Raw genomic sequence first — 27,971 nt, 5'->3', positions numbered from 1 at the left:
CGCGGGAGCTAGCGTCACGAGTGCCCCGACGTACGAGGGGTTCACCGCTGGCGAACAGGGCACACGGGGTCGGTGTTGAGGAACCAGGCAGGGCAGCACACAGGGCTTGAGAGTCGAGTCCTGTGGCCTGTGAGGCTTGGGGGAGAGCATGTGCCTGGCTCTGGCCTGCTGGAGCCCGTGGCCCCGGCGCCCCCGCCAGCTCAGTGGAGCTGAGCATCCAGCTCGTACTTCTCACAGAACTTGTCCGTGAAGGGGATGCAGGTGAGGAACTCGCACCACTCACAGCGGACGGGGTAGAAGTAGAAGAGGACCACCAGGCCGGCCAGGAGGCCCAGGAAGACCACCTGAAAGACGATGATCTGGCAGCGCTTGCGGTACAGGTCAAACTTGCCGAAGCTGATGTAGGGCAGGAAGGCAAAGGAGAGGAAGAGGCCGCTGACGAAGCCCGAGACGTGAGCGAAGTTGTCGATCCAGGGCAGCAGCCCAAAGGTGAACAGGAAGAGGACCACGGCCGACAGCTTGAAGAAGGCACGCCAGGGCCTTGCCAGGACCTGCCAGCTCTGGAAGAGCTCCACGAACAGGCAGGCCAGGATGCCAAACTGCGAGCCGGCCGGGCCCACCTGGCGGCAGTGTGGGTGGCTGTGAGCCGGCGGGGCTGAGCAGACCCGCCCCGACCCAGAACCGCGTCCCCCCGTCCTGCCTCCCGTGGCCCGCAGCACACGGAGATCAAGGAGCCAAAAGGAGATGCTCCCAGCCTGCACCCTCCGGGGCCCCAGACTCCGAGCTGGACGCGGACTTGGCTTACGACAGGCAGCAGGCGCACATGGGGGCGTCCCCACTCTGGGTGACAGTCTTACCTCTGCCCGGTATGGCAGGAAAATGGCACTGGCCAGGTTACCAGTGACACCGCTCAGCAGGTAGATGATGGCTATTCGGTGCCAGCCTGCCAACTTCTCCAGGTCCCGCAGGACAGTCATCTGGAAGCAGACTGACACCAGGCAGTGCAGGATCCTGTGGGGTGGGGGTGAGGTGGCACTCAGTAAGGAGGCCGCGCCCTTCACCATCTCTGGCCATCCTGGGGTACCTGGGACCAGCCACCCCTGCTCAGCCCACACGGTATCACTTGCCCAGCGTGCAAGAAGAGGGACAGCCACAGGCGGTAGAACTGGTCAGGCACCTCAGGGTTGAGAAAGGGCAGGAGCCCACACACGTCATCCATGCAGTGCACCTGTGCAGAGTGGCCCGTCAGCACCCACAGTGGCTGGGGGGAGAGGGGAGGGACACTCACCCTGGAGGCCTACCTGGGAGCACAGTGTGGCCTCCTCGTGGAAGTAGCCCCTCATGAAGTCACAGTACTCCCGGGAGGTAATCTCACACCTGGAAGGTCAGGCCAGGATTGCAAGGACTTGTAGAGTGGCCCAAGGGCAGAGGCACCTGACTATGCCAGCCAGGCCCAGCTTTCAGCCCCACTTGCCCACCATCGTTGGCTCAGGACGAGTCCAGGCAGACCCCTTCCCACCCCAGGCCCCTCGGAGTCTTGGGTTATTTTGGAACTCGGTGAGGGAGAAGGGCACAGCCCCAGGGCAATCTGCACCCAGGACTGGCTGCGCACACAAGCACAGGCACACCCACCTGCCCTTTGTGCCGATGCAGCAGGGCCGGCCCGTGATGACACAGTCCATGTGAGGGTGGTTGGTGTGGTTCCCGGCGCTGTTTTTGGTGCAGATCTGGGTCACAAGTGGGGGTGAGTTGGGTCAAGGCCTCCCCCAGCCCTGGGACCCACAACCATGCTTGGAGAATGGGGCGGGCAAGGATGGACAGGCTCCTAAGGTAGGAAGCCAGCCTCCCTGGACTTCAAGCTGGCTACCACACCCCGAGACACAGATGAGCCATCTGTCAGGTTGGAGTAATGTCACTTGGCCTCCTAGGCTTCCACCTGGTTCTTCTGTCCTGGCTACCTGCTCAGAGAGGCAGGTGTTTGGTAGGTAGACAGGCTGAGCAAAGGCCAGAGGCACAGCGTCTGAACACCCAGGGTGGTCCCATGATGGGGATCTCTGGCATCACTAACGGGTGGAATGTGGGTTCCTCCTTCACAAGACGGGGTGACTCACAAACAACCCCTCCACTCTGGCTCACCGGCCACTTGGTGATGTCATCTGGCCACTCGTGGGGGTCCTCGGAGGAAGGCTCATCACACACCCTGCATGAACCCAGGATGTGGTCAGACCCTGCCTTGTACCCTTGGTATCCATGCCTTCCCGTCCGACTCAACGACATGTGGGGCAGCTATACCCTCTCCCCCCACACACACCCCATGGAGCCATTGACAAAGGAAGTAAGGGAGGGGCTGGCAGGACTGACCTGGGGTCCTGGTGGCAGACAGAGCCAAACTGCCTCTTGCGGCCCGCAAGATCTGGGGCACTGGGGTGGAAGGGCCACTTCACCCACACTGCCAGCGTGGACTGTGGGAGGACACAGGGTCAGGCCCTGGTCAGAGCCCACCCCTTAGCCAGTGCAGTCTCCAGGAGGCAGGAATCAAAAGTAAAGTCACTGAGTCCCTCACACTGACCCACAATGCAATTTCAATGAAATTACACTCCACAAATGTGCAGGCATGTTGGGAGACTATTAAAAGGAGCTCAGCAGCATAATTCCTGTTAGCTTAACAATAGAAACAACCTGTGTCCAAAATCAGAACTGGTGTAAACTACAGCACCTCCACATGAGATGATGTAATATAAACTTGTAGGAATCTTTTTTGGTTTTTTCTTGAATTGTTTAGTGGAAAGAATAAGGCAACACCACTTGTGTAAACTTAGGACATGTGCACAAAAACAGGACCGACGTGCAAAAAGAGCACACCCAAATCAAAGACTTGCTACAACTGTCCTCTGTGACAGGAGGAGCAGGAAATGGGGGGAGCAGGGGATACAAGGAATAAATGTGAGCGGAGGGCCCTCGCCATAATATGCACGGAACTAGGGTGGTGATGACTCAACCGGCTCTATCCGAAGTCCCAAAGTAACCGCAAGCACACGGTGGTGGGGGCACAAACCGAGCACTCCTCCTCCGAGGTCTGCACGCAGCCCGACCGGTCATTGCGCACGCAGCAGGCCGAGTGCTTCTCACGCTCACGCGCAGCGCGGATGAAACTGTGTACCTGCGGGTCCTGGCGCATGCAGGGCGAGAACTTGGCACCCAGGTGAATGAGAGCCTCCTGCGGAGGATTGGGATGTGCAGCTGCAGAATCCGGCCCCCTGCGAGCCCAGGGTTCCCACCCTCCGGCACCCACAAGGCCCTGCCCTCACCGAGCTGGGCCCGATCCAGAAGTTCTCCTGCTGCACGTACTTGACGTTCTCATAGACCCCGCGGTTCCGCAGTACCTGCAAGGTTGGGGAGACAGATCAGACAGAACCCGCTCCAGCCCTCTCCTCACAGAGTGAGGAAAGACGGAGTCCAGAGCCCAGACTCCACAGATCTGGGCCGGGCAGGGTGCCAGGGCTCACCGAGTCCACGGTCTCATGCTGCGAGAAGCCCACAGGCGCGATGCCGTAGATGCACACGGCTAGAATGGTGACGAGTGAGTGCACGAAGGTGAGCCAGTAGGTGAAGAAGGGCCTGCAGGGCAGAGCGTCAGCAGAGACCGCGTCTCCAACCCAGAGAACCCACCCCCAACCTGGAGCCTTGCCTGCTGGAAGCTGCATCCCACCCACACTCCCACCCCATGCCTACCTGTGGTCGTCCATGTCCTCAATCTGGCGCTTGACGTAACTGTCGATACGCTTGCGGTAAGTGCGGTTGGTCAGCCGGCCCACCATGCCCAGCCCATACGGCCGCTTCTCCCTGGCAAAGAACTTGCGCACGGGCATCGCGATGCGCTGGCCCCGCCGCTGACCCGCCGTGCTCACTACCTCCTGCCGCAGCCGCACCTTGGGCTGCGGGGCCGCTGCGCCACCCTCCTTCTGCTTCCTCCAGCCTCGTTCCAGGGGCCTGGGGGAAGGGGCACAGTCACCTCCCGCCCTAGACTCCCAGCCTGCCTCAATCCCTCCCAGCAGGACCAGGATGGCCTCTCCTCTCTGGCTCCCATCTAACACTGAAGGCACTGTGCAGTCATCCACCATCGGCCTCCTCCTCACCAGTAAAAGAGCAATCCTGAGCCCCCCTGGGGATTGCAGAGGTGGAACCTGACCTATGTGAGGTTCCCTGGACGATCTACAAGTATGCCTGACAACACCCTCCATCTCCCTGCTAGATTCTGTCCAGCCTGTGGACCCTGGGATTCCGTTCCTGTCCCACAGGTGGGCAGCCAAGACTTGAATGGTGCCCAGCCCTGGGTCCCACAGCCATAGTGACCAGGCTGGGCTCACAATCCACAAGATGACGCCTTCCCTCGGCCCTCCATGGCATCAGTGCCCTAGGGCCCAGATGCTCCGGACGGCCCTAGATCCTGCCCTGCCCCCTCCCCCCTGGCTGGTGGCACTCACAGCATCAGGTGGCTGCGCTCAAGCTCACTGCGGTCCAGGGCCCCACCCGTGAGGTCTGCCTGTTCTGTGGCTTTCTCCCAGTCTTTGAGTGCTGCCTCCGAAGGGGACTCAAACACCTCGTCTGGGTACGTGGACAGCTCCTCGTGGAGGACTCCTTCCTGAGCGAATACACGCGGTCAGGGTGGGATACGTAGGCGGAGGGGTCTCAGCTGATGCCCCTGTGCTCTTACCCGGGCAAAGAAGGATGTGTCCAACTCGTCGGGGAAGTCAGCTGTGTCCTCCTCCAGGAAGCTGGCGGGAGTGAAGCTTCGGCGCTGCACCCGGCGCAATGTGCCATCCCTAACGGAGCGGCCCTACCAGCGAGGAGGTGAGCGTGCGGTGTGGTGGCCAGCTTGGTGCCCACCTCACCCCAGCCCCTGCACCCACCTTCACCAGGGCCGCAGCTGCCCGGAAGCTCATCTTGGCCACCGATTCACGCTTGCGTCGCCGCGGGAGCCGGCTGAAGCCCGAGCGGGAGCTGGAGAGGGAGCAGAGGGAAGCAGCACCAGGCGTGGCAGGTGTGCGCGGGGTGCTCGGGCCATCGGCCGTGTCATCTGCCACTCGGAAGGCCCGGCCCCGGGCCAGGGGATCTATGATCTGGCAGAGGGAAGGAGACGGAAGAGTCAGGGACTGGGTCATCGCTCTGGGGGGGGGGGGGGGGGGGGGGGGATCCTTTTCCACCCTATACTCCACTGTGGAGAACACAGCTGCTGGTCTTCCCACTGCCCAATGGGTCCCTGGACAGCTGTGTGGGTGCCCAAAGAGGCCCCCATCCTCGCCTGTAGTACCTTCACACTGCTGTTCATGCTGCGCTACTCTCCCACCTGGAGACTGGCCCATGGTACAGTCCCAGGACCTTGTCCCTTGCCCCGGCCCCCATTCCCAGAGTATCTTGGGTGCCTTGATGGAACCATCCGACCACCCTCCCACACCATGAGCTCCGAGGAACCTCCTCCGCTCAGGCTGGCTGTGTCCCCAGTCCCAGTCCGGGAAGCAGAGTGAGAAGCTGGTACGAGGCAGAAGGTGGGCATACCTTCTGCATGCCCAGCTGGCATGGCCCCACGTACAGTGGCGGGGGCGTCTCAGTGCTGGTCAGAGACACGTTGTCCTGACTAGGCAGGTCTAGCTCCCGGATGACCTGCGGCTTCAGCTTTCCGTAGCGCTGGCTGCAGTGGCGGATGCTCTTGCGCTGCCATTTCTGGGTGCTGTCGCTGTCCTTGCTCACTCCGAACCAGTCAGCTGTGCCCCTGCCATAGGAGGGTCTCAGCAGGGTAACGCCAGATCTTCCGCCCACCCCAGCAGGGACCTCAGAGGCTCTCCTCTTGTGCAGCATGCCCCAACCCAAGCCTCCAATCACTCTAGGGTCCAGGGTCCAGGTGGGCTTGGTCTAATTAAGGGGATGAGTGCGTTCCAGCCCTGGCCACCCCCTAAACAATTAGCCAACTCCAAATTCCTACTAGAACCGCAGACGGTAGGCCTTGCCCAAGTGAGTATTTTACACAGATCCTCAACCCATCATGGGAGGGTGGGGGGGGGGGGTCCATGGGGGAGACATCGAGTCCACAGATGGCACTCAGAGCTCAACCCTTAGCCACAAAGCTCGGCCCCAGGCAGCAGCCTGACCTTGGACACCACAGAACTCAGGCAGTGGGCACTGCAAGCCCAGGAAAGCTGCCCATAGCTCTTAGACATGCAAGGAAAAACACTACCGGCACCTGCTGTTAGGAACCCCAGGGAACACCAACTGCACCGGCAACTCCCGAGAGGCCACAAGCCATGCACACGCCAGCTAATGTCAACATACTCATGCCCTGCCCCAGGTACCTGAGCAGGGACCGAGAGAGAGACCGGCGCTGTGGGAGGGCCCTGCGGGCACCAGGGGGACCCAAGAGGGGCAGAGTGTGGACACGCCCAAAGCGCACCTGTCGGCTGTTCAGGGGCCAGAGCATTGGGATGGGGGAGACAGAGAAGGAGAGAGCGAGTGCTGGAGGGGAGCAGAGAAGGCAGTAGGTGAGAGCAGTTGGTCCCCAGAGCGGGAGGAGGACAGGGTGATGTGGGGAACAAGATCGAGGAGAAAGCCAAGACAGGAAGGACCCTTGCTCCGTTCCCAGCCCTAGTATCCAGAGGGGACCCTGTATGATTGCCTCTGTCCCCCCAGCCCCCCACCAGCGGAGCAGCCAAGGCAATACAGTACCTGCGGATGGTCTGGGTGATGGACGTCTGGCGCTGCAAAACTGGCCGCCGGACCTCATGGTGGGGCGAGGGGATATGGGCTGTCTCGGCCGGCATACTCACACTCCGCAAGAAAGCCTGGCGTCTCAGGGGCTGGACAATGGGGTCACGGTGAGGAGGCTGGATGGAGTATACCCACAGCCTCTCCTGGCCAGGGCCTACCTGTAAGAAGCTGGGTTCCTCGGTCACTGGGGGCGCTACAGCTGGTATGTCCAGCTTCAGCCAGGGTGGCTTCTTGCGCTGCAGGCTGCTCGTGCTGTCCCTGCGGGCCTCACTCATGGTTCCACGTGGGGCAAGGCAGGCCTGGGGGGTGTCATGTGTTACTCAGTAACGGTGCTGACAGAACTCTGGAGTATCGCTGGGCCCAGGGATGGTCCTGGTCCCTGATGCTGAAGTCCTACTCCATGCTCAGCACTAATCTGCTGAGGGCCTGCTTCATTCATCCCTAGAGACGTTGCAGGCATGAAGTAGGTCCTCAGACAATATACATTCACTCATGTCGAAAGATATAAATTCGTAACAGATATTAGAGCATCTACTATGAGTCACTCCTAGGTGCTCAGGGACACATTGGTGGAGAAACAAGGAAACAAACACGGACAAAATCCCTGACTTCCTGGAGCTTAGAGTCCAGACAAACAATAAACCTATAGATACGATGTGTTAAAACATGGGAAGTACGATAGGGAAAACAACACATTCCAGTTGCCGGGGCACTGATGCCTCCCTGTAAGGTGACATCTACCAAAGACATGAAGGTTGTGATGAGGTGAACGAGGCCAGTGGTTGGCGGGCATGGTTGTTCCTCACACAGGGAACACCCAGGCTGGGGGCTCACTCCAGTCTGTACGCAGGGCACGTCTCACGTCTGCCTGACCCATAACTCACCGTCCTACCATCTGCTACAAAGACAAAGGGCCCACTGCATCCACAACAGGGGTGCGTGATCCCTCCATCTCAAAGAGGAACAGCCACATGGCTTGCAGCGGGCCACGGATGCCCCCACCAGCAGGGGACCTACTGAAAACCACTGGCATGCGGATGCTGCCATGACCACCAGGGGCCGCTATGCGCCCAAAAAACAGATGCACTGCAGTGCCGAGGACTTCCCTCAGCATATGAGACCCTGCCACAGCACGAGGGCCCAAGCAGAGTAGGGAGGACCCAGAGCAGAGGCCATGGCTTGATCGGGGTCTCTGCTGCGTGGCCAGGTGACAGTGAGGCAACGACCATGTGACCACTGGCCTCTTGGGCACTCTATTCCCCCCTTACAAAAGGTCAATTTCAGGGCAGATCTGGTTGTCCCCCCCCACCAAAGGACCACAAGGTGTCTGGAAGCAGGACATCCAAGTTTGGAAGGGTTCCCCAAGCACACTGTGGAGCATGGATAGCAGGCGAGTGGCCAAGCAATACTCAGAGGGCGGAGACTCCAAACTCCCTCCGCTACATCAAAGAGCTTCAGACCCAAACAGACTCTGAAATTTGGGCTTGGGAATCCACCCACGAACGCCTCTAGAAATAGCCTCCCTTGCAATCCCCTGAAGGAGATATAGAGAAAGCCCCGCCTGTACTTTACAAATAGGAAGACTGAGCCCTGGGGAACAGGGGCTTGACTTGCCCAAGGTCACATATCCAGGGAGCGTAACTACAGACAGCCCCAGGATGCTGCCCACAGCTCCCACTGGACTCACACAGAACACGGAAGGCAGGAACTCTGTTCAGAGCAACTCCCAGCTGTATACTGACCCGGGAAAGTCGAAGGATGTTGTTCTCACCCCTACACAGACCAGGAAGGGCATGGGATGCTGAGCACTGCCTCTCCTGCCCCTCTGCAAAACAGGGGTAGCCCCAGGTACTGCTCACAGATCCTTGTGGCCCTGGACCAACCGCTGGGAATCCACAGGCCTCTCCAGGAGCCTCCCTATACTTTGCCAGCACCTCCAGGGGATATGAGCCGGTTCTCCACTTAGGAGCACAAGGAACCTCTGCCAGCTGATTGGCTTACACCACCACACACATCCATGACCCTCCCAGCTCCCACTGCCCCCATGGCCTCTCCTCACACCCGGCGGCCTCCCATCTCAGCACTCTAGTCATGCCCCAGCCTTGCACATGCATTCTGCCCCAATCCCCACATGTTCAAGGACCCACAGCCTTAGTCAGGCTGGCCCCACCCCTGAGAGGTGCTCCCAGACCTGGATTCCCCTGGCACGGCTCAGGAGTTCACCCACGTGTATGCTGTCCTGTTACCACCGGGTCTGCAGTGGCAAGACAGGCCTGCTCCAGAGCCACTGCTCAGTCAACACTGGCCATTTCTGAGCATGGACTGGCAAGGGCCCACCCTCATGATCTGGAGGGAGGAGGGGCTCCTGAAAAAGACCCTACAATTGTGTCTGGGAGGAGGAGCTGACCACAAGGCCGGGTCAGGGCAGGGATAGCACAAGCAAAGAAGTGGGAAAAGGGTGGTAAGGTACACAGGAAATCTGGCATTCCCCAGCCACTGCTAGCCTGGGCGGACAGTCAGCCCCAGGAACACAACAGCCGTTAAGCTCATGAGGGAGGTACCAGGGCCCTGCAGGTACGCCCAGATCTCCCAGTGTCCCTCGCCTCCACACAAACCCCTCCTGTGTTTGGGGCAGAACCTGGAGGGTGCTCTGTAACCCACAGGGTTCCAGGATCCCCACCCTGCCCCCAGTGCTGTGGGTTCCTGGCCTGCCCCCCCACTCTGTGCACAGTTCCCCATCTGGGCCTCAAGTGGGTGGGATTCACAAGGGGGGGAGTGCTCCATAGTGGGCCCCAGGGGTGTGGAGGAGAGGCAGGCCCAGAAGACAAAGAGTCTGGGCTGGGGAGGGGCACAGTGCCTACGCAGAGGACACAGTGGTTCTGTGTCCAGGCCTCCCCCAGGCACACAGTGGGCTCTTGTTCCCAGACAGCCCCTCAGGGGGGAATCCCGACAGCATCTCTGCTCTGCTGACCCCCTCAGTGCAGGAAGAGACCGCAGCCCAGGGAGGGCCTGATTGCATGGGGCCACATATTATCTGAGTCACTCTGGCAACAATCAAGACTGCCCACCCGGGGCCCAGCCCCACCAGGAGACCCCCAAATGGGCATCCAGTAGTGGAGTAGAAAGTGCTGGCAATGGCTTACCAAATGCTAAGGTGGGGGCCAAGCCCAGCAAGGGGACACGAAACAGGGGTGCACATCAGGTGCTACACCCCCAGGCAGCGCAGGACAAGTGCAGGGCCCATGATGAGGGCCCGAGATGGGGCTGAGGCACAAAGGTCACAGGACCACTAGGGCTGCTTCTTTTTTCTTTTTTTTTTTTTAAGTTTATTTATCTATTTTAAAGAGACAGGGAGGGGAAGTCTTTTTTTTTTTTTTTAAGTTACCACTGGGGCTGCTTTAAGTGCAGGGAGAGGGGTGGGAGTAGCTGCAGCCTCATGGCAGAGGGCTGGGTAGGGAGCCGGGCCAGGTCCTACTGAAGCAGGTTCCTGCTCTGGGGATGAGTGGGGACCCTTCAGGCTGGCACAGTACACAGGTACAAGAGGGGCCGGGAAGCCCATGGAGGGAGGCCCGTGGGGGAGAGCCTGGCCTGAGACACTGGACAGACCCTTCTCACCTTCACCACCTGCAACCCTCTGCAAGCATCAATTTTTTTCATCTGAAAATCAGGGGCTGTTGGGGCGCCTGGGTGGCGCAGTCGGTTAAGCGTCCGACTTCAGCCAGGTCACGATCTCGCGGTCCGTGAGTTCGAGCCCCGCGTCAGGCTCTGGGCTGATGGCTCGGAGCCTGGAGCCTGTTTCCGATTCTGTGTCTCCCTCTCTCTCTGCCCCTCCCCCGTTCATGCTCTGTCTCTCTCTGTCCCAAAAATAAAAAAAATAATAAAAAAAAGAAAAAAAAAAAAAAGAAAAGAAAATCAGGGGCTGTAGCAGTGCCTGGCACACAGTTGGTGCTTGAGAAGCAGCAGCTAACGCAAACACCAGGCTGAAAAAGACCCTGCAATTGAGTCTGGGAGGAGGAGCTGCCTGCTGGCTCTGTGGAGCCCCCTGAGGACAGCCAAAGGAAGGGGCGGGGGGGGGGGGGGGGTGGAGTAGGAGGGCCACAGAGCATGCACCACCAGAACAGCAGTGCGGGGCATGGGCGGGGGGGGGGGGGGGGGGGGGGTGGCACCTGGGGATAGGACCCTTCAGAGATGCCCAATTTGGTAAGGTATAACCAAGAGGCAGGAGGAGACTGGGGAGCAGTTCTGGCCTGCTCTGGCCTGGGCAGTGGCCAGAGCCATTGTGAGGCTGGATCCTCAGGTGTGAGCAGCAGCCACCAATCCACTCAGGCCCGCTCAGCCACATGGCAGGACGATGCCAACAGGGGCGGCTGGAGGCCTAGTGGATAGCCCAAATGGCCCAGCCCCAGGACAAGACCCGCCAAGCCCTGGCCCCACCCTGCCCAGGGGACCGCCCACTGCCAAGGTCAGCTGGAGCAATGGGCCCCACCCAGGACACCTGCCCAGACGTGTCCCCAGCTCACCTGAGCATGATCCCAGGAGGGGCCAGATCCTCCAACCTCCACACTAGTGCCCTGATCTCTGACCCTCGGTCTTCTGTTTGACTCCTAATCTGATGCTCATCCCCAGAAATCCCTTGGGAACAGGGATCACCAGCTGTCTGGCATCCATCCCAGAATCCAATCCTTCAAACAGGCTACTGTGTGGCAAAGCAGAATTCACCTGGCCTCTCTGTGCCTCTTTGTCTCCTGTATAAATGGCATAATGCTAAGAATGGTAATGGCCAGGCCTGCCCCGCTCCTCGACCCTCCCAAATCTCACCACTTTTCTGTGCAGGAAATAAGGTCAGACAGGAACAGGGCAGACCTGAGACCCAGCTAACAGCCTGCACAGTGCTCTCTGCCCATCCCCAGGAGGATACATCAATCCCTCCTTCCCCTTGTCACCCATCACCGGGCAGATGTCACCCCAGACATGTATGTGGAGGGCCCATAACAGAACAACAGAAGGCTCCCTGCTACAGGAGGTCCCCAAAGGCACAGGAATCCCCAGTAATAATCACACTCTGGGACCTAACCAGGGAGTGTGGTGCACAGGGAGAACCAGCCCTGGGGAGAAGTACTGCCCAAAGTTTCAACAGGCATATATGACAACCAAAGCCAAAGCCCCTGACCCCACTGGCTCTGACAAGGGCTGACAGGGTGGATACACCCCAGGCTGGGGAGCCCCAAGGCTCAGAGAGGTTGAAGGTCCACGCCACAAAGTCAGTCAGCAAGGGCGCAAGGGAACAGACTGAGCTATAGCAGATTCTGGCTGAGACTTAGGTGAAAGCATCCCTCAACCTGCAGAGGGGAAAGGCCGGCATCCTACCAACCTGCCTGGCTTTAGGGCAGATGAGTCGCCTGGCCACCGATCAGAGCCCCCAGAAGTTCCCCCCTGAGACGCAGGCGCTCCCTGGTGCCTTGACACCCTCGGGCTTAGTGACCTCCTCCCAGGACAGGCCAACTGCTGGATAGTACTAGAGAGGCCCCAGGAGGGGAAACCAAGTCCCAAAGTCTGTTCGAAGAGCAGAAATGGCCTGTCATCAGAAGCCTGGCACACCTGCTGACCTATCACAACCTGTAGCAAAGGGTCCTCTGTATTCATCTTACAGATAAGAAAACTGAGGCTCAGAGAGGCCAGTCACCACCTGAGGTCACTGAGCCTCCAAAGGAGTTCAAAGCCTTGGGCAATGTCACCCCAGGAGCTGGGGTGCAAGAGACCTGTGTGCCTGCCTAGCTGGCCCTGGCCAAAGTCCCCCAGGGGTAGGGACAGACCATGTGGGTCCCTCAGGCTGTGGACCTGAGGCTGTGGGCTATCAAACCCATCCCCCAACTTCACGCTATCCTGACCCGGAGCATCTCCGTTCAGGCAGAAGGGGTTCACCTTCAAACACATCCTACCCAGAAAATAGGTAGGAGCCAAGGAATATGATCCTTGGGCAGAAAGTGGATCCTGTCACAGACACCGAGGTGGGGGAGCTGGGGCTGGCAAGGGGAGCACCTCATCCAGAGAGAGGAGCAGAGGGTGTGCCCTGAGCAGTAGCTGGGAGCTGAGAAGACCCTGAGGGAGGGCCCCAAAAGGCAGGGGAGAACTGGCTGATCCCCTCTGAACAAAGGATATGACTTCCCAAGGGCAGCAACTTGGCCACTAATGCTGGATGAGGAACGTTGGTCACAGCAATGCTCCAGCTCTGCTGCCCTCACTTGGGCCGTCTGCACAGCGGGAGGCTGGTTGGCTGCTTGGAAGGGTTGGAAAGGGGCCTGGGGCCTGGTACCTTCAATTTAGGGCCAATCAACTGTTGTGCCCACCTACTAGCCTCTGTCCCGTTCTCAGGGTAAAGGACCCAGCTTGCCCAGAATGACCCCTGGTGACGGGGTGGGGGGGGTGGGGGGGGTGCAGCCTTAGGGACTTCTGGGACCCCAGCCAGGTGGTGGGTTCCTCACCTTCCTCCTAATCTCTGGGGACTCTCTAGGGGCCTGGGACTGGCTCCCGGTGGGGGGGGGGGGGGGGGGATGGGGGAGAATCCAGCTTCTAGCTGGGTCAAACCTGAAAAGCTGGTTTCATCCTTGAATCTTCTCAGCTGGGAAGTCCCAAGGTTGGGGAAGGGGGCTCCCAGCACAAGGTTAGGGCCTTCAGACCCAGGACCCCCGCCCACCCAAACAGACACAGAGACACGGGACCCAAGCTGCACAGAAGGAACTCTGCTCAGGAACCAGCTGAGCCTTGGGCAGGCATGACTGTGGGATCCCCTGCCCATTCCCCACCCAGCCCCACAGACTTGCCCCCAGCAGGACAGACAGCCAGGCCCTCCCCCAGTCCCCTGAGCCCCTGGGGTCCTGCCATCTTCCCTGCAATAGAAAGCCAGCCTCTAGGTACGCCCCCACTCCCCCACCCCACCCCCTGCTGCTCTTGGTCACTAAGCACAAGATAGGGGGTGTCTTTGGGAGTAGATCCCAGGGCCCCCGCACCTCCAGGATTTACAGATTAGGGAGACAAAGGTTGTGAAGCGGAAAGTAGGGTCAGTCCCCCGCCCCCACCTCCCCAGCTACTGCTATTATTGGTGATATTATTCCCATCCACAGTGACGACGGCTGCGACAGGGATGATTCCCGAGGAGTCCCACCCTCGGAGCCGGAGTTTCGACTTGGAGCACCACCCACCGGTGGCGGCCGGGAAGGAAAACGTCAGGGGGGGAGGGTTACAGCTTGGAGGAGCCTGGGGACACCCCCAGACTCCGAGCCCTCCCCAGGACCCTCAGCTGTTGGGCGGGGGCTGGAGCCGCGCTGTCCGGCCCGATCAGGCCGCTGGGACGTGCTAATCCGGCCATGGGCTATTTTTGCGCCGCGCCGAGTTAGGAATCCCGGGCTGGGCCGCCTCCGCGGGTGAGTCGGGAAACTCCGGGAAGGGAAGTCCGGCCGACCGGGGCGGGTACTCGCCCGACCCGGGACCCAGACCTGGAGCCCTCAGCCAGCCCGACTCCGGTCGCTGCCGGCGGCTCCGGCCACGGCTGGCTGAGGACGGGCCCCGGGGGCGGCGGACGCGAGCCCCGGAACCCGCCCGGCCCGCGGAGCCCCGCGCCCCGCTCCCGGCGCGCTCACTCACCGCAGCCGCCGCTGGCACCGAGGGTCCTCGGGGGGTCCTGAGGGCTCCGGGGAGGGGCTGCCACCGCCGGCCGGGAGGGCGCCCGCGCCGAGTCCCCGCCCGCGCGCCTGTCCGGCCCGCCCGCCCGGGAATGCCATGGAGCGAGGGGCGTGCGCGCCGGGGGCGGGCCCGGCCGGAGGGGGCGGCCGCGCTGACTAAGGGCTCAGGAATGCGCGCGGCCCGCCCGGCTCGAGTCACCTCCTCCGGGAAGGCCCCTGGGCTCCGCTCTCTCCGTGTCCCGCCGCTCGGACACCTGTGGCTGGGGGGGGGGGGGGGGGGGGCGGAGGGCGGGGGGCGGTTTGGACGCCTCGGCCGGGGAGGGAGGGCCTAGGGGCCCAACCGGACAGAGCCTCAGCGTCAAGGGCAGTCCTGTGTTCCTCAGCCTCTCCCAGACTCTAGAGTGAATCCTGACCTTATTCCTCCTTGACTTGTGCTTGAGAAAGGGGGGAAGGGGCGGTGTGGGACAGTGTCCCTGGGTCTCCTGTAAAGCGAACCACCAACCTCCTCCAAAGGCCCACACTAAATCCCTCTACGTTCACCCAGACCCATGTGAGCACTCACACTTACCCACGTTCCCGCTCGTGCATTCAAGCACGTACACACCCACGCGCTCTAACCACTCTCCCTGACTCACACATTCACACACACCTGTTTACAGACACACACACACACCTACACACACACACAAAACTGTACACACCATATCAACTTGCACATATTATACACATGCACACAACCACAATTGTACACTCCCATCTGTGTGTTTACACACTGATGCACACCCTCACAGCAAAGGATTAGAGCAGTTACCCCCTCCTGGACCCTGTGCTCTCCAGCAGGCACTCCCAGGCCAGGCTGGGCCTACAACCCCAGAAACATTCAGAGCAGAGGCAACACTGTGGCATCCACTCCTTGCTCTTCCCTCTTTCAGAGCCTGCCACTGCCCCTGATAGGCTCATCCTTGCATTGTCTGAGTTGGATACAAAATGACCCATCTGCTTGAGGCTGATGGGAATTTCCCAGAATCCCTGTCTCTCGACATCCTAGGAGTATGTGGGGTCGAGAAAGACCTGGAAATGGGGGAGGGAAGTTCCAACAGCAGGGCATAGATAGGGCTGACCAGGTCCTGTGAGTGGTGGACGAGCCTAGGCTTCCTTGGGGTGGTCTCTCTTACTGCCTCAGAGAAGACATAACTGGGACCACAGGTCTCCTAAGGACCCTTTCACCAGATGCCAGAACACCTTGGGGCACATCTGGCCCAGCACATCAAGCCTCGCAGTGTCCTACAAATATGTCCTCAGGCCCTTTGCTGGTCTGGGACCAAGTGGCACTGGCCTGCCCCAAACAGAGCTGCTGCCACCAGTGGCCAACCATGCTGGGCCTGACCGCAGACTTGGTTCCTGACCACACAGAAAAGAGAGTTGACAGCTTGAGGCGGCAACCAATGTATGGGCTCTGGAAACTGGGCAAGGGACAGAACCCCTTGATCATGGCCTCACCTGTACCAGGGAACAAAGTGGTGCCGGCACATACTGGGACCTCTACGAACACAGGCATGTCAACACAATTCCTAGGTAGAGGGAGACAATGAAAGCTTTGGAAGGGCTACAGGAGGACTCCTCCATGGGGTGCGGGGTGGGGGGGGGGGTGGTGACTACAGGTGCACTGGGGACACAAGGCAGGAGGGAGCCTGCCTGGTGCTGATGCTCATGGCTCCTGCAGCCTACACGTGCCACTCCTCTCATGCCAGGCTCTCAGCCAAACAGGACAGTCTCTCCATACCAGGCATTCTCGACCCCTGCCAGGGGTAAGCAGGCCCCGCCCACCTGGATGCCCAGACTGGGCTGGCAGGGCCAGCAGTGGTGTCAGTTCTGGAGGCCGGGGCCCGGGCTCATGTCCAAAGCATGCCACGGCTGGGCATCCGGTGTTGGCAGGTCCCCCTCCTGCAGTGGATGCTTCAGGGTGCCACTCCATGACCTGCTCCATGACCCAGACACTCATTCCCAGCTGCCAGGAGTACTGGCCATGGCTGGCCCACAGCTGAAATCCCCCTCCAAGGAGTCACCTTCAGTGGACAAGAGCCGCCTTCCCAAAAATCATACTCTTTCCCCAGAGAGGGTGGTCTATGTGTTCAGTGACAGGTAAATGGCCTCCCCCTGTGTTCATTTAAGCTATCTCCGAAGGGCCCTCTCAGCACTGGGCTTCAGTGGGAGCCCCAGCAGTCTCTGTTGCAAACCCTTGCCCCTCACTGGTGTTGATCCCAAGGCATGTCTCAGTATACCCTGGCAGGCAAATCCAGGAACCCCCATGTTCTCAACCCAGCTCAGCATCCTGAACAAGGACCTTGGAATCAAAGGGTGGTGCGAGCAGAGGCCTGCACACATGAGTGCTCAGGCCTGGACCTAGTCCACATGGACACATTCACACCTGTATGTTCTGCTTCATGTCTGTCCCACTGCCCTGTGCTCTGGGGAAGGAGCCCCTACAGGGAAAGCCGGCTGCCGGTCTTTCTCTTTCCTCTTCGTCCGAGCCCTAGAGAAATGGAAATCAACTGCAACTGTGGACAGGTGGCTAGGTGTGGATGGATATCCGGACCACCCCCATGGCTGTGGACCTCACTCTAGGACCTGAGGGGGTAAGATCCTGACCAACAGCAGGAGTCCCCATCAGCTACCCTGGAATCCTCAACTCAGCAGGCCAGTTCCTGGGCTTTGGGGAGCCTGGATGGGCCTGGCACCAGCCCCTGGCTATTTGGGGAGGAGAGGGAAGTGGGCCAGGCCAGCGGGGGGCCTGAAGTCACTAGCTATTTCCAAGGCAGCTGCCTGTCCCTGTGTCTCAGTGCATGGCAAGGGGTCCCGTAAGTGCCTCGGGCCAAGGCCCAGCAGCATTGGCGGCACAGCCCCAGAAAGGGAGGATGCAGCCCCCATACATCTCCTTGGGCTGCCTTCTCTTCCCAAGGGGGCTCTGATCCCCCTGCCCTGCCCAGAACCCGTCAGATTCAGAGCGCCTTGGAGGCCACTTGGGATGCCAGAACCGCTAAGAAGCTGCCAGAGGGCTGGCCCTCTGCTATCTGCCGTGGAGTCCACTGGGCCCTGACCCAACTCTCCCTTCAACAGTGTCAGCATCCCTCCATCAGAGAAAAGGACACTGGGCTAGTGTGCTGGGTGCTCTGCAAGAGTGCTGCTGCTGGAACTGTGGCCTCTGTGCTGTCCCTTCAGGGCTTTAGTCATGGCCCCTCCGTGGGCTGGCCCAGCGCCAGCACCGACTCCTTTCAAAGCATGGAGGGTGTCCTCAACTCCATCTCGCCCTGACAGCCTCCAGCACGTCTACCGGCCCAGCAGCAAGGCACACTGAGGACAGAGAAGGCCCTAGGACCCTCCTCCCACCGGGACCACCTTCTCTGACCCCCAGCCAGCCTGCCCAGCAGGCCACAGTGGGAATGCTCAGCCCACCACTTCCAGCCTGCGGTGGGGCCTCAGACCACTAACCAGGAAATGGGGGCGGGCCGGTGGAGGGCCCACCCTGGAGAGGTTTCGCAAGCCCCTGCACTCAGGCTGAAACATCTGGAGAAGTACATTGCTGGCACCGGCCCTGCCTCCTCCTCCTGGGGGCCAGGGCTGCGCTCGAGCCTCTCTCTCCTCATCCTCAAGGTGGGGATAAAACACCCCCCCAGGAACAAGCAGGCTCCTCCCCGATTTCTATAAGGACCATGAGCCATTTGTAAAATGAGAATAAAAATTAATACAAATGGCATCCACCCTGCCCCGGCCCTCACCAGGAGGAGGGGCCCAACTGAGGCCTCACTTTCCCTCCTGGAGAGAGGGAGGTTGGAAAGGGGGACTGGACACAAAGGAGGGCAGGAAGGGGGAGTTCTTGTTTGGGCAGAATGCCTGCAGGGGGTAAGGAGGAAAGAAACGGGTGGGAGTCACATCTAAGCCTGCCTTACAAGCATGGATTTATGACACATTGCCCACCCCAGGAAGGAAGCGGCACATAGTGCCACAAACAGCTGGGTGGCTTCCAGCAGGCAGCTGGAAGGCTGCAGCCCTTCCCTCCCCAGGAAGTCCTGATGGGAGCCCTGAGGGGAGGGGGCCAGCAGTACTGCTGGCCCAGGGCCCAGGCTGAAGTTCAGCTCCTGGGCTGTTCAGAGGAAGGGCCTAGCTGGAGACCAGAGTCCTCCCAGCTGGACTGACCCTGTGCTCATCTGAGGCCTGTTCACATTCACATGGCCCATCCGGGCACTTCCTACCTGACATCATCCTATGCCCAGTCGCTGAGGCCCCACAAGTACCCCCTTCCAGGGCCAGGGTCACAGAAATCAAAGCACAGACAGTGCTCTTCAAGGGTTTTTCCAGAGTGGGTGGTACAGGAGGGTGGGACTGTGCCAGCCACAGCAAAGGGGACCTGCAGGGGAAGAGACCCTAGAGCTACAGAGTGTGTGTGGGGGGGGGGGGGGGGGGCGGGCGGGATTCTGCTGGGTGTTGAATCCAGTACCCTCTGGTCCACTGAGCCACAGGAGCCGGCAGTGTGCCCCTCCCCGCCATGGTGGTCCCCAGCCAACAGCCCCTGTGCTTGAACACTTCCCACTCATGGCCCTTCCTTCCTCTGGATCAGGCACTGCCCTCCCCAGATTCCCCTCCCCTCCTCTTCTGGACTCCAATCCGACTTGAAAGGTTACAGGCAGGGTGAGCAACATCAGAGGTGGAGGGCCGCACGTTCCCCATACGGCCCCCAGCCTCCGCCCTTCCCGGCTGCAGGCTGCAAGCGCAAGCCGGGTGTTCCCGGGTCCCCAAAGTCCTAGTCCCGGCCTCAGCCTCTAGAGGAGACTGGCCGTGATCCAGCAAGCCCGTTCCAGGGCGTGGGCAGGCTCCTCTGGGCATCTTTGGGCGGCAGAAGGGTTGGAGGCTACACTGCAGACAGTATTCTCAGACCCGCTAGCGATGATGACCCCGGCAGGGGCTTCCGGATACGCCTGGCGTCCGCTTCCTGGACAGTCTTCCTGGCCCACTCCCCATGTCCTCTCCCCACAAATGCCCCCCGGAGGTCTGGAGCAAGTAACACCCCTCCCCCGTCCAGGAAGCGCATTCCGAGGACCGGGACTCAGCCACCACCTCCCTAAGGCGCACTGCGCATCACCCCACCCCCCAACCGGGGCCCCTCGAGGGCCAGGAAGACACAGGACGGACCAGTCCTCCTGGGGGTCTGACTACTGGCTGGCGGCCGTGCACGGACCGCGGTGCATACGGGGGCGGGAGGCCGGTCACTGGGAGAGGCACCAGGCTGCGGGGGGTGCTCGCCCCAACCCCAGACGCCTTCTCCCGGGTCTCACGCCACGAGAGTCTCATCCGCCCCGGGCCTATGTCCAGGATGGGCGGAGGCCCCCTGGCTCCTCCTCCGCGGGCGGATCCGCGCCGCGCTCGCCGCCACTGCGCCGGGCTTCCGTCCTCCCGCGCGCAGGCGCCGGCGGCACTTCCGGGGTCGCCTCGGCGGGGCGGGTGGGCTCCACGCGCTGGGGGTCCCCACGCCCGGAACCCCGGCCCCAGCCGCGGGATGCCCGCGCGCGGGGCGGGCCAGGTGAGTGTGCGCCCACGTGAGCGCGCTTCTCGCTCCGCGCGCGGCTGCCCCGCGCCACGGCCGAGCAACGGTCTCCGGGGCGATCATCCCCCCCCCCACCCCGCCCCCCGGAGTCGTTCAGCCGGCGGACCGCTGAGCGAGAACCCGGGGGAAACCAGTAACGCGGGCCTCACTTCCCAGACAGGCGCCCACCGGTGTGTTGGCCCTGGCTCGGCTGCTCCATCTGCCAGGAGAAAAGCTGAGGCCCGGCCGAGGTCGCCAGTGAAGTCTGGGAGGAGACCCCGACACCGGCTTCTTGGTTAAATGTTGTACACTCAGACCCAGCTCAGACATTCCCTCCCCAGGGGCCGGCCTGCTACAGAAATGACCCTGGCTTGGCCCAGGGGGCCACTTTCTCACGCTCCTCGCTTCAGGGCCTGTCACAGCCGGATAAATGGTCTCTCTATACTTACTAACCTCGTGTTTGCCCAGGTTGTGATGGAGGGCTGGTGGGCACCCACATCCAGGCCAGGCTGTTTCCTGCCCTCCGCCGGGCGGACCTACTCTGACAAGAGACCCTTGTCCCCAGGTTTTGCCTGGAGACATCCCAGGTGGAGGGTGTTTCTTTTTAATCTTTTAAAGTAGATTTATTTATTTTGAGAGAGAGAGAGTGAGAGCGAGCTGGGGAGGGGCGGAGAGAAGGAGAGAGAGGCATGCAAGCAGGCTCCAGGGTGTCAGCTCTGAGCCTGCGGGGCCGGGGGGGGGGGGGGGGGGTGTCTCGATCTCATGGAACCGTGAGATCCTGACCTGAGCCACCCAGGCGCCCGAGGGCGTTTCTTCCTAACATTCTTTGAGTGCTTGCTGTATGCCAGCCAAGTGCATACCTGACTTCTCTCATTTTATCCTCGTAACTTTGTGTGGCAGATATTGGTTACTTTTCTACAGATGAGGAAACAGAAGCACAGCCACTTTAGGTGATTTTCTGGGGCCCCTTGTTCAGGGAACCGTCATTTCTAACCGGTGCCAGGGAAGCATGTGAGGTGCCCACGTACAAAGTTTGAGGCAGTGCTCACTCTTGGGTGCAACAGCAGGGGCACCCCCACTACTTAGCCCTGGGCCAGTCCATCACCACAAAGGCCTGTGAGGCAGGTTCAGATTCTAGGTCTCTGATGGGGAAACTGAGGCCTGTCTCTCAGCCTCTGTCCCTGTGCAGCTTTATGAGTCCCTCCCCACCCAGGGTGGACCAGTGCTGACCCAGAATGACCCAAGTGCCATGAGGCAGGCAGGGGGCCAAACTCCCAAGTGGCAGTGTCCCAGCGCCTGACCCCATGGCGGGTATTGGCAGATGGGCTGGGCTGCAAAGACGGTCACGTCAGTGTCCACTCTCAGTAGACTGGCGGTCTCCTTTTGACATGGAGCGTCAGCACTTATGTTAAAAATAATGGGTCTGTCACATGCCAAGGAGATGTGGGTACTACTGAAGACCAGCCCTTGAGCGGGGTGTTTCCCAGGCCCCAGTGCTCACCTGCTCCCTTCATCTTATCCCACTTGCTGGAGAGCAGCTGGTCTCAGAACAGCTGAGCATGTGTGGTCGTGTTTCTCAGGCTGTGTGGCAGCAGGTGGGAGGCTGGGTCTCGTCCCTTGAGAGACCTCACCTTTGCCCCGCTTGCTCCTTATCATTATGATATCCCGGGTCATGAGAGGGGATAGTTGGGGACTCACCAGGGGTCATGCCTGAGTCCTTGGGATGGAGCAGAGAAGACAGCAGGTGCGCATCCACCTGTGTGTGGCCTTCTGAGCCATTCTGAGGAGGGGATGGTACAGTGGGAGCCCTGCCAACGTGTCAACAGGGTGGGAGGGGAGTGTGGATGACACAGCAACACAAAACCCATTCCTTGGCCGGGCCCCATCAAGGTCATGGCTGTGCTTTTAAACTCCTGGTTAGGTCAGTGCAAAGGGCTGGGTTCAAGAAATAAGATCAAAAGTTCGTTTGGGGGGAGGGGGGGGCGCCTGGGTGGCTCAGTCGGTTAAGCGTCCGACTTCAGCTCAGGTCATGATCTCACGGTCCTCGTGATCGAGCCCGTGTCAGGCTCTGTGCTTAACAGCTTGGAGCCTGGAGCCTGCTTCGGATTCTGTGTCTTCCTCTCTCTCTGTTCTGCCTCCGTTCGCCCTCTCTCCTTTTATCAAAAATAAATAAAAACTAATAAAAAAAAGTTTGGGGTCCACGTGATGAGTGGGAATAAGGGTACCAGCCCTCCTGTCCTAGGCTCAGATGCCCACTCTCCCCTTCCCAGGCCCTGCAGCCCTTTGCCACCAGGCTGTGCATCCGCAGCATGTGCAGGGTGTGTGGATTAGAATGGCTACCCTGACCCTGCCACCGACCGCCTGTCCTCATTTCCCAAGGCTTCCTGGGGCCCAGCATGGGGCTGAGTATAGCATTCTGCTTGCACCTTGCAACAGCCCACCAGGTGGCTGCCTGCCTCCATTTTGCAGGTGAAGCAGGCAGTCAAATATGGTCCTTGAACTCCACCAGGCTGACTTCACCACGGAACCTATTCAGAAATATTTATTTTGTCTGTTTTCATCACAGCTTTCCCGAAGAATGGGGCAAAAAAAGCAGCGACTGTTGGAGGCACGACGGCGTCAGAGCCTAACAGACGGAGCCCAGATGCCTTCCACCATGGAGCCCTGCTTGGGGCCGCCTGCAACCCTGGGACCCCAGCGCAGCATCTATTTTTCAAGCCCCAAAAGCCACTCGGCACAACTGGGATCTGAGTTTTTCGACCAGCCTGCAGTCCCTCTGGCACGGGCATTTCTGGGACAGGTAATATAATGTGGCCAAGGAATAGGTGGAAAGTCTTCAGGCTGAGAACTCAGTTCCCTGGCACATTCAGCACTTCACAGGCCCTCCCTGGTTCCACTGCGGCCTGAGCTCCTCTCCTGGGTGCTCTGTTGACCTGAAAGCACCGCCCCTCCAGTGATAGCCCCTGGAAACTGCCCCCTGCCCTGTCCTTAGCCGGCGCCCCTGTCCCCTCTGGGTGCCACCCCTGGCCCAGGGTACTATCTGAGCCAACCACAAACAGCTCATCTTCCTGGCATAACGCCTACACTGACCCCCTCCTTGTGGAGCTGACTCCACCCAGGGCTGTGGTCCAGGCCAGGGGTGCTACGGGCACCTGTCTTGGTGCTCAGAAATGCCTATCAGAGCTAGGTGGGTGGGAGCTGAGTAGGATGGTCCTTTGTGGGTTAGTCCAGGTGGAGGGGGCTACACAGGCTCTGGGGGTCCAGCTGTGTGGGAAGAGCATGGGGGCCCTGTGCCCCCCACACTGCCCTGCACTAAGCTAAGCATTTCAGTCCAAGGGGGACTTGGGGAGGAGGAGGCAAGGAGATGGAGGCCTTACCAAGAAGACTTGGAAGTGTGTGGTTTCAGTGGTGCCGACTTTCCAACCCAGCCCGGGCCGGAGCTTGAGATAGCTGCTAGCTGTGGCCAGGACACTTAGTGAGCAGGGCCTGTGGTCCAGGGGGGTTGAGCAGGCCAGAGGGGACAGCAGGGGACCCGGCTGGACCTGGGTGCCCTGGTGCATCCTGAACCGGGGAGATGAGGCCCAGGCTGTGAGCTATCACAGTTGAGTTTCTGCTTCTTGCTGCTCTAAGCAGACTGACTGCCCACAGGTCTTGGTTCGGCGACTTGATGATGGCACAGAGCTCCGCGGCCGCATTGTGGAGACGGAGGCATACTTGGGGCCCGAGGATGCAGCTGCTCATTCGAGGGGTGGCCGGCAGACCCCCCGCAACCGTGGCATGTTCATGAAGCCAGGAACCCTGTACGTGTACATCATCTACGGCATGTACTTCTGCATGAACGTCTCTAGCCGAGGTGAGCAGAGTCCCCTTAGCTGGCAGCTGGGAGACCCATGGGAACACCAGGCTGGGGCAGGTATCTGAGCAAGGAGGTGTCAGTGCTAAACTAGGTTGCAGTTTTAGGAATCCTGGCTACACTGACAGGATGGTTATAGGTGCCAGAGGCCCCCACGGGATAGAGGTCATGGGTTGACCTGAACACAGAGCAGACAGGTTCCCCAAGGCCGCCCATGGTCACAGAGCTCAAAGGTGGTGTCCCCTGTGGCCCAGAGTAGACCTGTGGGGGGCCGGTTGTGGGCAAACAAGGGTGAGATCAATTTGGGTTGAGTTGGGCTCAGGCCAGAGCCTTGCCAGAGGTCAGTTACAGGGTCTGAACCTGTTGTTCTCAACGTGCTCCTGGCGTCTAGTGGGTGAGGCCAGGCATGATGCTGGATAGCTCACAGGCACACGCTGGCCCCCGTCACACAGAATCACCTGGCCCCAAACATCAGTAGTGCCCAGAGATGCTGGTCTAGAGCACCCAGGAGAACCCATTCACCCTGTGGGACCTGCTCTGGGGCGGCTTCTGTTCTTCCTGAGCAGGTGGCTGCTTTCTGGAAGGCCTGTGCTCTGAAGGAAGAACCCACAGCGTCACCCTGCCAGAGGCACCGCTGACCAGGAGCAGGGTCTGCCTGGCCCACTCTGACTAGCCAGTCTCAACATCTGTATGTGTGTTGAGCTTCCTCCCTGACCATCCCAAGAAAGCAAATGCTTGAGGAGACCACAGAGAGGCGTGGGGTCTGGTATGCCGTGTGTTACACAGGATTCCAGTGGCCTGGAAGTTGTGATTGCGCAGAGTGGACAGCTGGGCCTGTCCAGTGTCAGAGCCACATCGGGCCCCGAGATTGGTCCCATGCCCGGCACAAAGCAGGTGTTGAGCGAAGCTGAGTGACTGGAGATCAGAGGATGGTGGGGACCACCCAGAGGGTCGGTCCTCTTACCACCCTGGAAAACTTATCTTGGTTGCCTGGCTTTTCTTTGGCAATAGAACCAACCCCCTCTCGTGAAGTGGGACTGAACTCGGACAAGGAGAGAGAATGAGTCTGGTGATGCCTGGGGCTATGGTCAACAAAGAAGGGGAGAAGCCTGGAATTTCTAGGGTCGGGGGGCAGGGGGAGGGTGGGTACAGCAGACAGGGCAGACACGGGAGGTAGCACATTACTTTCTGGACACATGACCAAGATGCCCCGGAAACATCCAGGTCAGGGGGGCAGGAAACCACATGGGTGCAGACAGGGCCAAGGGTCATCCAGCTAGAGGGAGGAAGAGGGGAGGCCAAGGACGTGGTCGTTGCCTGCCTGCCATCAGTGTGGAGGTGCCACAGAAATGACCAGGAAGGCAGGTGGTATAGACAGAGGACTAGCGGGTGAGGATGGGGAGACTTGGTGGGAAGAGGTCATGCTTTCATCAGGACGTGGGACTCACATGCATTCCAGGAAAGGGGCGTGGGGACAGAGGGATGGGCTCCTCCTTCACCCCGTGTGCAGGGGCTCATTGAGACACTGAGGGACACGTGAGGCACCCATGGGGCACCCTGAGGATGGTGGGCTAGGAAGGGCCCAGGAAAAACAGAGGCTCAGGAACTTGAGGTTTCGCTTGCTGCCGACTATATTTTGAGATACTTTAAAAAATCGGTTAAGGGACATCTGGTCACAAAACCCCCAACACTTGCCAGGTGCTGGCTACAAGGGAGAGCATGGCTGCTGTAACCACTCAGGGCTCCCAGGTGCCGATGGGGAGAACCTTGTGGCCAAGGTCCAAGAGTGGAGACTGCCCTGGCCACCTGAGCCTCTTCAGACCCCCTGGTGGTGGGGGTGGGCCAAGTCGGTAGAACAGCCTTGCTGGAGGGTCAGGGCTCCTCTGGCCAGGGTCATCACTGTCCCCAGCCATGCAGGACTGAAGGAATTTGGGGAGATGCGTCTTCCTGAGTGAGCCCCTGGGCCCAGGGTATCCACTTGCGGTCTCCAGTCTCTAAAGTAGCTTCGCCTGAGCACCTCGCTGGCTGGAGCATTTGACTCTTGCTCTCAGGGTTGTGAGTTTTGAGTCCCACGCTGGATATAGAGGTTACTTAAAAATTAAAAAAAAAAAAAAAAAAATCTTCAAGTAGCTTGGACTGCTACACAAAGAGCCAGGGCTGGAAGGAGGGGAGGGGCTCTGCTGGCATCTCTTCCCACATGGTCTCCTGTGTTGCTGGGTGGGGCTCCCCCAGCATCACGAGCACACTGGTGGCTGCTCTGAGCCAACCTTTCAGCTTGCCCAACAGATTCCAAGTAGGTGAGGTGAATGGGGTGCCCTGGGACCTGGTCAGGATCTGCCAGGTCTCAGGCCTCCTGCTTCCTGGTGGGTTGGCCGTGCTCACAGACACCTGGCTCTCTGCGGTTTCCTTTGCCAGCCTCACGATTGCTGCCAATCACCAAGCCAGAGGAAGCCAGAGAGGAGGCTGACTACAAGCACCCTCCAGGCTTTTTTTGAGATAGGTTCTCCCTAACTGATGCTCAGGCATTCAGGCTGCATGGGGGAAGCCCTGCCTGGTGACACAGGTCGCGTGTGCAGAAGGTGGAGGTAGCCGAATCTGGACACCGAGTGCAGGGGCGCCCAGGAAGGCAGCTGCGTCACACCCATAGCGCAGCACGCACCCCGGGGTAAGGAGGGCAACCGGCCTGGGGAGACCTGGCTTTCTAGGCTGTCTGTCTGCCCCACAGGGGATGGGGCATGCGTCCTGCTGCGAGCGCTGGAGCCCCTGGGGGGCCTGGAGACCATGCGGCAGCTTCGCAGCACCCGCCGCAAGGGCGCCGCGGGCCGAGCCCTCAGAGACCGTGAGCTGTGCAGCGGCCCCTCCAAGCTGTGCCAGGCCATGGCCATCGACAAGAGCTTCGACCAGCGGGACCTGGCCAAGGACGAGGCTGTGTGGCTGGAGCGCAGCCCCCTGGGCTCCAGGGAGCCCGCTGTGGTGGCAGCAGCCCGAGTGGGCATTGGCCAAGCAGGAGAGTGGGCCCAGAAGCCCCTGCGCTTCTACGTCCAGGGCAGCCCCTGGGTCAGTGTGGTAGACCGAGCGGCCGAACAGAACTCACAGGCCTGCTCGGACAAGGCTTTTTAATTGTTCAAAGACCAAATAAATGCTTTATGTCTGGAAAAGAGTACTGCTTGTTATCTCTGCCAGAGCTCCTCTCGGTAGCCAGCATGCGCTTAGTCCTTCTTCCTCCAGGACGGACACTGGGGGCCGTGTGTGGGCAGGAGGCTGAACGCATCATTCCTCAGGCCTGCACGAGGGAGGGGAGCGTGTACCAGTGCAGACTCACCTTGAGGATGGGGATCAGCCCAGTCCCTTGTGTATCATCAGGTGTCAGAGAGGGAGTGACAGCTTGGTCATGAGCCTGCTGGCGGTTAACGCAAGGGCTGTGGTGAGGGCAGGGCCACTCAGGTGTTCCTGGCCCCCGGAAGGGCGGAGGGGTGGGGGCAGACGTGTTTCTGTGTATCCCCCAGGCTGACCAAGGGAAGGCAGCAGCGGAGGGGGTCAGGGGATGAGGACGGGGTTGGGAGGAGGGTCTGACAGAAACGCACGGCCCGAATTTGCGTGTGGAACGAACGCAGCAGGCCTCCCTCTGAGGCAGGAGTCCTGCACACTCCCTCCAGCTGGAAGCCTCACCTCAGCTCAGATGCTGAGGCTGCCTCCAGGACCAGACGAGACCGAGAACCTGGAGTACAGCAGGCCCAAGGCTGCTGCTGGACTGTAGTCCGGCTTCAGGCACAAGAGGGCTCAGCCCGCTGTAGGGGTGGGAAGCCCAGGGCTGGGGAGAGCCCAGCAGCCCCACCGCTGGCAGCACCCTCTCTCCGCCTCCTCGTCTTCGGTCTGGTCTCAAGGGAGCAGTGCCTGGAACACCGCGATGACTGGGTCCTCATGGGTGGTCACCACCAGCACACTGCGGAACTTGTCAAAGAGCATGAGCAGCTGGGAGCGCCGCGTGTTTTCATTGTACATGATCTCCTCCAGGTGGTGGCGGCCCCGGAAGTAGTGCAGGAGCCTGGGGGGTGGGGGAAGGACAGCATGAGCCCAGGTGGCCTCTGCCCTCACAGCCACT

The 27,971-nt window shown here is 60.2% G+C and overlaps 3 protein-coding genes across 22 annotated transcripts in view; 1 reads left to right on the top strand and 2 right to left on the bottom strand.

The window, feature by feature from the left end:
- Positions 1-27: 27 nt before the first annotated feature.
- On the bottom strand, positions 28-14,555 carry RHBDF1 (rhomboid 5 homolog 1). 5 transcript variants are annotated; one of them, XM_058709955.1, is made up of 19 exons: positions 14,401-14,555; positions 6,918-7,058; positions 6,718-6,848; positions 6,348-6,452; positions 5,557-5,770; positions 4,911-5,120; positions 4,715-4,837; positions 4,485-4,642; positions 3,733-3,990; positions 3,507-3,618; positions 3,309-3,383; positions 3,056-3,217; positions 2,362-2,462; positions 2,137-2,200; positions 1,633-1,727; positions 1,302-1,377; positions 1,128-1,228; positions 858-1,011; positions 28-620 (listed from the first exon to the last, which is right to left on the bottom strand). In XM_058709955.1, the coding sequence occupies exons 2-19, from the start codon at positions 7,032-7,034 to the stop codon at positions 201-203; spliced, it is 2,676 nt and encodes an 891-aa protein (XP_058565938.1). In that variant the 5' UTR covers positions 7,035-7,058; positions 14,401-14,555; the 3' UTR covers positions 28-200. The 5 variants fall into 5 exon arrangements, with proteins under 5 accessions (XP_058565938.1, XP_058565937.1, XP_058565940.1 ...); XM_058709954.1 differs by having other exon boundaries at positions 6,718-7,058; XM_058709957.1 differs by lacking the exon at positions 6,348-6,452.
- MPG (N-methylpurine DNA glycosylase) lies at positions 13,992-27,027 on the top strand. 5 transcript variants are annotated; one of them, XM_058709973.1, is made up of 4 exons: positions 13,992-14,180; positions 22,583-22,816; positions 23,665-23,869; positions 26,595-27,027. In XM_058709973.1, the coding sequence occupies exons 2-4, from the start codon at positions 22,595-22,597 to the stop codon at positions 26,987-26,989; spliced, it is 822 nt and encodes a 273-aa protein (XP_058565956.1). In that variant the 5' UTR covers positions 13,992-14,180; positions 22,583-22,594; the 3' UTR covers positions 26,990-27,027. The 5 variants fall into 5 exon arrangements, with proteins under 5 accessions (XP_058565956.1, XP_058565954.1, XP_058565958.1 ...); XM_058709971.1 differs by lacking the exon at positions 13,992-14,180 and adding an exon at positions 19,792-20,013; XM_058709975.1 differs by lacking the exon at positions 13,992-14,180 and adding an exon at positions 20,135-20,207.
- NPRL3 (NPR3 like, GATOR1 complex subunit) overlaps positions 26,967-27,971 on the bottom strand; it is a 43,858-nt gene continuing 42,853 nt past the window's right edge. For 11 of the 12 annotated variants that reach the window (XM_058709959.1, XM_058709960.1, XM_058709961.1 and 8 more), the window contains one exon: positions 26,967-27,914. In XM_058709959.1, the coding sequence (XP_058565942.1) occupies positions 27,749-27,914 (166 nt within the window). In that variant the 3' untranslated portion in view covers positions 26,967-27,748. The remainder of the gene's footprint in view (positions 27,915-27,971) is intronic. The other variant, XR_009256417.1, reaches the window with a different exon arrangement.

This window comes from Neofelis nebulosa, chromosome 18 (genome assembly GCF_028018385.1).
Source record: "Neofelis nebulosa isolate mNeoNeb1 chromosome 18, mNeoNeb1.pri, whole genome shotgun sequence".
Classification (NCBI taxonomy): Eukaryota; Metazoa; Chordata; class Mammalia; order Carnivora; family Felidae; genus Neofelis; species Neofelis nebulosa.
The sequence above is the reverse complement of the archived record's forward strand: the minus strand, read 5'-3'. Positions and strand labels throughout refer to the sequence as shown.